Below are 11,466 nucleotides of genomic sequence, written 5' to 3' on the forward strand. Positions count from 1 at the left end.
AATGGGCCAAATTGAATAAATGAAATCATTGGCAATTAGTGTAATTATATTTATCAAACAGTCTTCCATAGCAGTGCTTCTGAAACTATTTGTGGGGAAGGACCAGATTTTTAACATTCCTCATCCACCGTGGACTGATACTTTTATAAAATACAAAATCACCTTAGTGGCTGTCACGGCACTGTCAGGTTGCTCTGAAAATCTCTAAGTATTTATTCTCACTTACTGAGCTTACATCGCTGTGGACCAATAACAACTTGCAGACAAGAGGTGGTCTGGCGACTCTACTTCAAATGGCACTTTTCCGAGTTTTAAAGGGTCAAAATCCTTTGAGTAGTCTCAGTACTCGCTCAAATCCGTTGTACTGGTTTTTTGCTCATCTTCCTAAATTGACCCCCTCCCACCCACCCGGGTCAGAACCCTCACGGCGCCTAGATCCTGGGTGTGATCCTGCTTAACTAGATCCTGGGTGTGAACTTGCATGCGTTCTTAGCCTGATGTGCCCTGTAGGCTAACCAGGCGTGTCTCCCCCTCCCCTGCCCTCCCCCCCGCCCGCCGTCCTGCGTGAATGTGCTCCTCACCGCGCAGAGAAGAAGCAGTACCGGGAGTCCTACATCAGCGACAGCCTGGACCTGGACGTGGACCAGCTGGAGAAGCGGTCCCGGGCCAGCGGCAGCAGCGCGGGTAGCGCCAAGCACAAGCGCCTGTCCCGCCACTCCACCGCCAGCCACGGCAGCTCGCACACGTCGGGCATTGAGGCGGACACCAAGCCCCGAGACGCAGGGCCGGAGGACAGCTACTCTGGCAGCGCCATCCACCGCAAGCTGAAGACCTGCAGCTCCACGACCAGCCACGGCAGCTCCCACACCTCCGGGGTGGAGAGCAGCGGCAAGGACCGGCCGGAAGAGGACTCGCAGGACGACGGTAAGCCGCTCGCCGCGGCTTTCCAAGCTGGCAGCGCTGAGCCGCTGCCGCTCGCCCCCTTCTTCCTCTTGCCTCGTCTTGTTTCTGGTTTTTTTTCCCCAAGCATCCCTTCTGGAGAACTGCTGTGTAGGGCACAGCCAGGGGGTAGTAATGGACAGGTGTCCTGCACCTTCCCCCGTGATTTGGGGGAGTTGCTCGTGTCGGTGAACAAAGCATCCCTCTGGTCACCATCCTTTGCCGCCACAGGGTTGGACGCCAGTGGAGGCTGAGTCCTGGCGGTTTAGCCCAAGTAGAGGAGAGGTCGGTGCCGCAGCACTCGCGTCTGCATTTCTGGTTCCCAGATTAAATAGGCACCGGTGAGGACAACAGCAGAGACGCAGTGATAGCAACAGAAATGTCTTAAACTTTGCAGAGGAAAAAAAAAAAAAACAACAACAACAAGACTTGAGCCCGGGCCATTGGTTATTTAGTATTTCTTCAATTCCTCCTATGCAGCCAGAACTCTGGGAATGTAAAAGAAAGCACCTGGATGCTTAACTCTGTTAAGGAGAGACAAACCAGACTGTCTCAGCCAAACTTAACGTATGTGGGCATCTTTTTTATTATTTTTATGCCTCAAGTGCTATAGCATTCGGGTTTGGGGAAAGGGTAGCGACTTCATTAAGGAAAACGGCAGCCCATTTGCTTGCTGACCGTAGAATTCATGTGGATCTCTAGTGAAGTCAGCTGAATGCCCTGCAGGCAGGCAGGTCTGGAAATGGGGAGCTTCGTGAACTACTCCTTGTGCAGGTGACAGCAGTCTGCTCTGGCTTAGGCATGTGGCCCATCAGTCTCAGTTGCCCTTTGTCATCTCAGCAAGGTGGTATAGCTCTTTCCTTCTTTCTCACAGAGGAAAGAATAACACAGTTCAATCGTGGCATTAGAAGACATGTAGGTAACACAGCAACCCTGTGAAAAAGAGGGCAAATACATCTGGTTGAGAACTGTCCTAGAGTTTCCTATTGTAGATTCTCATTAGCAAATGTATTTTAAAATCTGAATAATTACAGAGCCTCCCGCAAAGTGTGGCTACGAATGCTGGCATCCATTTCCCTTCGTGTCACTAAACGTCTTTTTCTTCTTCTGTGTCAGAAATAGAGATGTTGGTTGATGACCCCAGGGACCTCGAACAGATGAATGAAGAGTCTCTGGAAGTCAGCCCAGACATGTGCATCTACATCACCGAGGACATGCTCATGTCACGGAAGCTGAATGGACACTCTGGTGAGCTCTTGTGGGAAGTTCTCCTGAGCTAGCGGATGGTCTTGGACTGAGGAGCAGGTGCCTCAGAAAACAGAAGGGTCAGGGTGGGGCTCTCGATCAGAAACAGGGCTGGAATCAGAACCTTTCCAAGTCAGTGCCATAGACTGCAGGGTCGAGTACCTTGTGAGGAAGAAAGAGAACAGAAGGGGAGAAGCATCTAGGATGGGGAATTAGCATCCTCTCCCCTGTGCTCAGCACAAAGTGGTAAAACACAGTTTTCTCTTTGTTGCTGTTGTTTTGTTTTGCTATTACAAATGATAATCAGAGAATCCTAGAATACATCTAGAAGGGACCTCGGAGACCTCCTTTTTACAGATGAGAAAACCCATAGATGAGGGGGACAGACGCTTATGTGGCTAGAAACGGAAGTCAGGTCTCCGAGTTTGGTTTGTATTGCTTTTCCCCAACTAGATCAGAGTGGATATGGGAGTATGGAGGAAAAAGTGTCAAAAAATGTTGGTGTAAAAAGGCATTCCTATTATATTCTGTATTTGATTAACTCTACTAGGACACTTGCATTCACTGTAAACCTATTATGGGATTATATAATACGATATATAATAATCTATTTCTATCAAATAAAAGATATTACCCTTCAATATTACTGCCAAAAACCACAGTATGGGTTTTGTTTTCAATTTTTTTTAATGTTTATTTATTTTTGAGAGAGAGAGAGAAACAGAGCTCTAGAGGGGAAGGGCCGGAGAGAGAAGGAGACACAGAATCCAAAGCAAGCTCCAGGCTCCGAGCTGTCAGCACAGAGCCCGACGCAGGGCTCGAACTCCCGAACCACGAGATCATGACCTGAGCCAAAGTCAGACGCTTAACCGACTGAGCCACCCAGGCGCCCCAGGTTTTGTTTTTAAACCTCAGTCACTCCTAACTGCTCTCGCCACATTTTATGAATTGGTCTCCGTTCTGTCTAAAAAACATACCTTAGGAGTGAAGTCGAAATGGCCCAGGTACTTACTAGTCAGCCGCTTTGAGCTTTGAGTGAAAGACCCTGTTTACAACTGGGGTGACCTGCCATTGCTGTGTCAAGACCCACGGTCCCTGATAAGTGACCCTCACCCATGCAACAGGTGCTGGGAATGAGAGAGAAACAAGACCACAGTACACATGGTCCCCTCATCCTGGCATTGAATCTGTAAGAGCACAAGGCTCCTTTTATTGGAGAATTTCCTCTGCTCACCTAGCAGAAGCATGGCCTCCAGATGCTCTGCGGGGAATAGACCTGCCAGTGGTTACAGAGAACCGCTCTGCCTAAGCAAACGCAGATTCGTCAGGCTGCTTGCTCTGGTCATGCTTCAGGCTTAGAGTTCTCAAACCAAACTTTACCCCCGTTTCTTTGCCCATTTACTTTCTCACATAGATGTCTTCCCTCACAAATACATTTTAACACATGTATTAAATATAAATTTACAATTTTATGCACATTATATGTACATGGATATCATGCTCTCACTCGATATGTGCATGTGTATTTTTGTGGAAAGAAAACTGTCCAAACCATATACACCAAAGTGTCCACGGGAGGAGGGGAGACGAGGGAAACAGACTTTGGCTTTTTATTTATATATTTCTATGTTTAATTTTTATGATAAGATTTTGTAATTTTAAATAGAAATAAAATTTAAATAAATAGGGTGGCTGTTTAAAGAGGTTTCTATACAAAAAAAAAAAAATGCTTTTTGAAATGTTATTTATTGAAAAAGAACCTGAATGGTTAACAATGAGCAGTTATATGCTGTCCATATAGTGAAATATCGTACAGCCATTAACTAATGACACTTTTAAAGAATATTTAATAATATAAGAAAGATAGGTAAGAAAAACAGCACAAATTGTATAATCAGGATGATCTCAAATTACAAAAATGTATATATGTATATGAAAAAATACATAAAAATATTAATAGCCTTTCTCTGGATGATGGGGTTGTGACGAGCTTATTTTCTTCCTCGCATCATCCTTCTCTTCCAAATTCTCTACAATTTGAGCATTTACTTTTTTTGTTAACATTTATTTATTTTTGAGAGAGAGAGAGAGAGAGACAGACAGCGCGAGCAGGGGAGGGGCAGAGAGAGAGGGAGACACAGAATCCGAAGCAGGCTCCAGGCTTTGGGCTGTCAGCACAGAGCCCAATGCGGGGCTCGAACTCAAACCATGAGATCATGAACTGAGCTGAAATTGGATGCTTAACTGACTGAGCCACCCAGGTGCCCCTACAATTTGAGCATTTAAACATTATTTCTCAAGCATGGAGCTGAGATTGAATAGGGATGGAAGTTTGGTACAAGTCAAGTTAGTGTTCTCAGCACCAGACTTGCTGCTGACTTGTCTAATGCGGAGTTTGGGTTTGGGAGCACATAATTTACAGACATGGTGGCCAAGGACACATATACCAGGAAGTCCAGAAGGACCCATGCCAAGTGCCAACCAAGGACACCAGTCCACGTCATCCTCTGAGGATTTGTTAAAAGTTTAAAGCTTTTTAAAAGATAAAGATATTCTCAAGAAAGACCCCCTACTAAAGCAGTCTGTACCAACCCCCAAAACATAAGTACCCACCTGAAGGCTTTTAAACTGTCTACATGTAAACCAAGAATGTCCTCCTTCCATGTTTCAATTGAACAAAATATGAAACACTTAATATATACAAGGTATAGACTCGTCACTGAATCGTTAGACGTCATTTCTAAAGAGTTAAGGGATAAAACACAAAAGGCCATTTCTGAGGTTATCAGCAAGTAGCTAAATAAAAATCACATTGCACTCCAGGTCCCTTTTTTATAAGGTGAGAATGCGCTTTATCTGAGAAGCCATTTGGCCTTAAGAATCTGGGGTTTGACTGACCTGCTTCATCTATTTGCAAGAAAAATGTCAGTGATCTCCACTTCCATATCCAATTCTTGTTAGCAGTTTTATCTTACGAAACATTTTTTCCTGGTGCTTCACTCAACATGCTAGAGCCACAGAGGGAAGTTTCAGCCCTGGATTTCTGTTTCCAAAATATTAGGAGGTGCCTCCTGGGCACTAGGGTGATTTAGGGCCCTGTCACTCTCAGAGATCTAGAACTGAATGCTTAGGGTGGCCTCCCACTCGTGGCCTCTCCCCAGCAGGATTTGTTGTAGGAGGCAAGTGCCACAGGGCCCCTGTCAGCCCGAGGAGCTCTGAGCTGGGTGTGTCCCGTGTGCAGGCCCTGTACCTCGCCCTTTCCATGCATTTACTCGTCAGTCGTCATTAAACTCTGTTGGATAGACACTGCTGTCAGGCCCACTTTATAAGATGAGACCGAAACATAGGGGGGCTAAGTCACTGGCCAGCATACACAGTTAGTTACTTTTCTGGGCCTGCTTCCGGCTCAGATCCGTGTGACTCTGGAGGTCAAGCCCCACACTACACTTTAACCGTCCATCTAAAGGGACCCAAACCTAGACGGCCATGTCACAGTTTAGCTTTAGGAGGGAGACTGCTTTACATCTACGGTCTTTGTTTTTGTTACTAATTTCATCATAAATAGCTTAATTAGAAGTTGTAGTTCACCTTAGAAAAGGCAGACTCTAAACTCCTTCCTGTACGCTGATCCCACATTTATCCCTCTCCCCCCTATTTACTGTGAGACAGGAGATGGGATGTGTCCTAGGCTGGTTGTCTACCACGGATGAGTCACAGTGAGATTTTTCAGGAACGGTTAATACTTGACCTTTCAGTCTTGGTGGTAGCATGTGTCAGATAGGTGGCAAAAAGTACGAATAAGGAAGTCTTCATTGTTGTTGTTTTTCTGTGTTTTACTTCAGGGTTGATTGTGAAAGAAATTGGTTCTTCCACCTCTAGCTCCTCAGAAACAGTTGTGAAGCTTCGTGGCCAGAGTACGGACTCTCTTCCACAGGTACAGAAGGAATCAAAATGTTTAAGTTGTGCACTGAAGTTACAGAAAATGTTAAATTGGAACTTAACATTTATATTTATATAAATGAGCAAAAATTAAGAACCATAAGGCAGTGATTCTTCTTAGGTACATTCTAGCTTTATCCTCAGTTGATAACCATTGTGTTTGCTAGTTCCATTCATCTCTGAGTTGATTTTCATTTGGATAAATTATATATTTTGTTTCCCACTTTATAGAGGTGGGAAGTGTGTAACTTCAGACTTCAGGTTGTGTGTGTGAACCTCAACAACTGAGAGAATAATTTTCTTGTCAGGCGTGTTATGGCAGAAACGTTTCCACGCTGATTATTCCGTTCAGATTGCGTTTTCAAAGTATGCTGAGTGAGACTGTTTGATAACCTGTGATCACTTGCTAGACTATTAAAATATCAGAAGATAAAATACTCTGAAATTCATGGTTGTAGCGTCTGGATCTATTCCACAGCTGATATACTCACCTCTATTTCCTGTGTATTCTCTTTCTCTCTCCTTTATGACTCTCTTTCTTGGTCCATCTCTGTCTTTTTTGGGTTTTGTGTCTTTTTTGCTTTCTGTGTGTGCTTCTCTCTTCCCTGTTTTCTTTTTCATTTCTATGTGCACATGATGTTTTATGACATATTTTTTTGAATACTCCAGTGAATAATTTCTAAAGCAGTATGTGTAGCATGATGATTACAAATCCCAGGGTCCACTGCCCGGGTTTGCACCCGGTTCTGTCACCCGGTGTTAGATCTTCCTGTACGTAAGTGCTTGTGGTGCACAGCTGAGGATCAGATTCCACGCCTGCAAAATGGGAAGCGCGTTTGCGTGCCTGCTGTGTGGATTCGTGAGGGTGACCTAGTGAATTCTGTGTGGGAAAGCCCGTTGGCACCTGGGAAGCCGTGTGGGTCCAGGGGACCTTCTTCAGGGAGTGCTCGGATGTGATACTTCCAAATAAACTGGTTTTGGGTTCAGACCCTGTTCTCTCTTCCTGGTGCTTTTGCCTTTAGCAAAAAGTGATCTCTTATTCTAACGAGGTTGGCTTTTGTGGTGTTCAGCAGCGAAAGCTGAGAGGTACAGTGCCCTGTTTCCATAAATAACCCATTAAGCATCTTTCGTTCATGTAATTATCTGAGCCATTTTTTAACCTATTTATGTTTTCAGCCAGTACCACTTCTGGGGATAATGAGTTCTGTAAGTCTGTTGCCCGCTGTGTGGAGTATTTGGCACAGCACCTCCTACAGTGTTTGGGAGCTGCCTCTTGCCTCTCAACCTTTCCGTACTTTGTATTATTTTTCTATCCAAGAACTCTAGCTTTAAAAAAACCAAAAAAAAAAACCCCAAAAAACCGTTCTTCAAATTGTATTCCTTGAGTAATTGGCTCATTTCCGCATTTCTTATGAAAATAATAATAGAGCTCAGCATGAAAGTATTACTGTATAGAATATGTTGATTGTCATATTCTAGTAGAAAGAAAAAAGAAAAGAAACTATATCTGTACGTATCTAGCCTCCTTTTAAGACATTTTCTTGACTTCCGAGATGCTAGAGACAGGCTTCTGTTGCGTTTACTTCCTTTGCCTTGGATTATTCATCTGTAAAATGGGGAGAATAATAGCACTGGGCTCATAGGGCAGATGGGAAGAGTAAACAAGTAAATACATAATATCGTGTTTAGGTGAGAGCCTTGCACATAATCAGAGCTCAGTGAATGTCAGCCACTCTGACTGTTGGTAGTGGTGCTGTTTTCCCCGCAGGACCTCAGACCGGAAATCACTTGGTAACACATAAGGATTCCATAACCTTCTATGATTTTGCAGTGTCGCTCTTTACAAGGGCAAAATAGCGCTGACCTGTCACTTTAGTCATCCTCTTGACGTGGTTTTAACCTTACTTTATTTTGCAGACCATATGTCGAAAACCAAAGACCTCCACCGATCGACACAGCTTGAGCCTTGATGACATCAGGCTTTACCAGAAAGACTTCCTGCGCATTGCAGGTCTATGTCAAGACACTGCTCAGAGCTACACTTTCGGGTGTGGCCACGAACTGGATGAGGAAGGCCTCTACTGCAACAGCTGCTTGGCTCAGCAGTGTGTCAACATCCAAGATGCTTTTCCAGTCAAAAGAACCAGCAAGTACTTTTCTCTGGATCTCACTCATGACGAAGTTCCAGAGTTTGTTGTATAAAGTACGTCTGCGTGTAGCTAGCCACACAGGCAGCCTGCTGTCTGCTGGAGGCCGGAGAAGCCACGGGTTCTCTCTTTAAGTATCGTGCCATATTTTCTTCACCCCACCACATAGCTCTTTCTTTATGATATTTGCAATGGAAATAAAAGCCTTGGGACAATTGCACTTTAAGTATTACACAGAGAGAAAAGAACTGCAGAGAAGGTACAGCAAGACAAGTGCCCAGAAGTTCATGACCCTTTGGAAGGAAACGTGCTTTACTGGTTACCAAGCCTTCAGAATATTGAATTGTGGTGTGTTTGTCCCTCGTTTTGTTTTTCAGTTTGATCATACGACATCACATTTTTTATCATGTGAAAGAGGTTATTAGATTGATTTGTTTGCTTGTAAATGTGTGTGTGTGTGTGTGTGTGTGTGTGTGTGTGTGTGACTCCCTCATGCACGTGGTTTGAGGGAGGAGAGAAAGGAGAGTCTCTCCTGTTAAGGGAGAAACCATTGCCTGATACATAGCCATTGCCGCCTCGCTGGGGCTGTCCCAAAGTGAACACTAATGAAGTGGTCAAAATCTTGTAGTTCTAGCAAGCCAAAGATATGTACATAACAGAAATGCAGCCCGGGGCCAAGAAGACATGAATGAAGCAATAACCAGAAGGCTATGTGTGCTGTGATGCCTTGTGACTCCTTCATGCCTGGGCAGTGCCCTGTCCTCCTCCTGCTCTTCGCGAAAGCTCTGGGACCCAGCTAGTTTCTCGTCCGAGTAACTCATCAGTTGTGTTCACATCTTCATGCGTTTTGTAGAGTTTGTAAAACCAGTTTCTGTTAAAGCTATGGAAACGTCTTAGAAAATGTTTGTGCTTGGTGTTTTGTTTTGTTTTGTTTTTAAATCAACAACAAATTGTAGTAATGCTTGTTTCTGCTTAAGCAAAACACCCTAACTATACATATATGTTATACATATATAAATACCTGAGATTGTACGTGTTTATATGTGTTTACAGCTTACTAACGCTTCATTTTGGCTTCCATGACTGTTTTGTGTACATAGTCATTCTTGTTTAATGTGGAGGAGGTGTCACTGAATGAATGATACCTACAGACAATCAGTTAATATATGCAGAGTTAAGAACAACTGTTTTCCCGTGTGTCTTTTGCCATGATTCTCAACCCTGGTTGCACACTAGAATTATTTGGGGAGCTTTAAAAACAATAACACTGTCTGGATCCCACTTCAGACCAATAAAATCAGTCTGTTGCAGTGAGGTCCAGGTGGAATTGCCTTTTCCTTTAAAGCTCTCCAGATGGAGCTAATATGCTACAGGGTTTAAAACCACTGCTCCAGAGGGTGTCTTTTTCTTAATTTTGAAGTTAAGGTATACAGAAAATGTCAGTGTTTGAGAAAGGACCAGTTTTAATAGTTACTGCCACTGCTATTAGGATATATAATGAAACCTCGTCAGGAGAGTGAATTGATCAACCTTTAGGTGTACAGAAACAATGTTGTTCACACTTCAGGAGAGAACTTTAGCACAATGTCTTTCTATGAGATGTTTGTAATGATTTCGTATTTAACGACATTTGTTTACCATATTTTGATACACCATTTTTTCTATCTGCCAGGTTTTCTTAAAAAAAAAAAAACTATATATTATTTTCTAGAGAAACAGTCATATTTTTATACAAAATTAAGTTTTCAGGTAACAAAGAAATCGATTTAGGGTACAGCAGAACATGCAGTGTTCCCCAGGGGCGGGAGTCAGTATTATGAACATAAGGGGAGTGTGGACAAGCCTCACCTGTGCTGTGCTCGGACGCCTGCGTGCGGATGGGGCAGGCCAGTGTGGACACTGCAATCCCAATCGAATCAGTTCAACCCGACACTTGGAAAAAGGAACAGAAGTTCTATAGAGTTTTGTAGTCATGCGATTATTTTGTTTTTATCAAAAGTTTTAAAAGAACCAAAGTTTTCAGATACCAGAATGTACAAGTGTCTCAGTCTTCTGTATGAAAGGGTAGAAGGATCATCTAATGACAGCTTCACTTATGAGTATGTCGTTAAATAGTCCACCATTTCTTATAGATGCTTAAGGGACAAATCCTAGGAAGTTTAACTCTCAAGGGCCCAGATCATAATGTGGTGCGTTTCCCTAGCTCTTAGCGTTTCTTGCAACATCGAGGCAAAAGCATATTTAATTCAGTATGTAGCGCTTTAGTTTCTCTGTGCTTCAGCCAGAATCAGGTCTTCAGGGTTCTGCCAGCATTATTGGTGGTTTTGCACACCCTCTTTCTAATTGGGTTTATGCATAGTCTTGTGGGTTTTCAAAAATGAAACATGCTAAGGAGCATTTTTGCTTTTTGATCCTCTATTTGTGGCAGAATTATATATATGTATATGAAAATCCATTTTGGTTATCTACGTTTTGTATTTGGAAATTGTTTTAAAAAATAAAAAAGGAAAAGAAACGTATGAAGCTGTTATTTATTCTGCATTTGTTAATATCATCGCTAGTTGGTATACCAGTTGGTATATACTGCCTCGATACAGCGACATTTGTATTTGCAACAATGAGCTTTATATCTACATAAACTGTAAATAATCCTTTCTGTGAAAGGATCATCATATCAGGAAGATACCAAAAGTGTGTAAAAGAAAACTGCATTATTTTGTAATGATTTCTTATAGGCATTTCATGGTAAGATTAGCAGTCAATAAAGTTACTTTTTATTTGTCTTTAAAGTGCCGGGTTTTTGTTTTTTTTTTTAAGAGTTCTCAATTAAGCAAGAAGCATTAAAGAGTGAATGTTTTCTTTATGTTCTTCTTTCTTATAATAGGCCATGTTGAGGAACATGTAAGGGTCTGCGGTGGTAGGATTCTGAGCCCGGAGCCCCCCGTGGCGAAGCTGGTGGGGACTGAGCTGCCCCTGCTCCTGCTCTGCGTGTGTGAGGAGTTCGCATATTAACTCCTTCATCCTCGTGTTTGCATACGGCGGGGTCTGTTCTCATTCTCGACCTAGAGACGAAGGAACCGAAGCTCAGAGAGGCAGTGGCAGCCAGCCGCTGTGCAGGCCTGAGCTGTGGGGCTAAAAGCACTCGATAAGATACAATATTTTATTTTTTTAAATTAAAATGACTACTTTAACTTTT

At 43.2% G+C, this 11,466-nt stretch overlaps 1 protein-coding gene across 8 annotated transcripts in view; it reads left to right on the forward strand.

The window, feature by feature from the left end:
- FRMD6 (FERM domain containing 6) overlaps positions 1 to 11,059 on the forward strand; it is a 241,852-nt gene extending 230,793 nt beyond the window's left edge. For all 8 annotated transcript variants that reach the window (XM_040477130.1, XM_040477131.1, XM_040477128.1 and 5 more), the window contains 4 exons: positions 589 to 924; positions 2,056 to 2,187; positions 6,027 to 6,118; positions 8,041 to 11,059. In XM_040477130.1, the coding sequence (XP_040333064.1) occupies positions 589 to 924; positions 2,056 to 2,187; positions 6,027 to 6,118; positions 8,041 to 8,325 (845 nt within the window). In that variant the 3' untranslated portion in view covers positions 8,326 to 11,059. The remainder of the gene's footprint in view (positions 1 to 588; positions 925 to 2,055; positions 2,188 to 6,026; positions 6,119 to 8,040) is intronic.
- The last annotated feature ends 407 nt before the right edge of the window (positions 11,060 to 11,466 follow it).

This window comes from Herpailurus yagouaroundi, unplaced genomic scaffold (assembly GCF_014898765.1).
Source record: "Herpailurus yagouaroundi ecotype Mexico unplaced genomic scaffold, PumYag 141, whole genome shotgun sequence".
Classification (NCBI taxonomy): domain Eukaryota; kingdom Metazoa; phylum Chordata; class Mammalia; order Carnivora; family Felidae; genus Herpailurus; species Herpailurus yagouaroundi.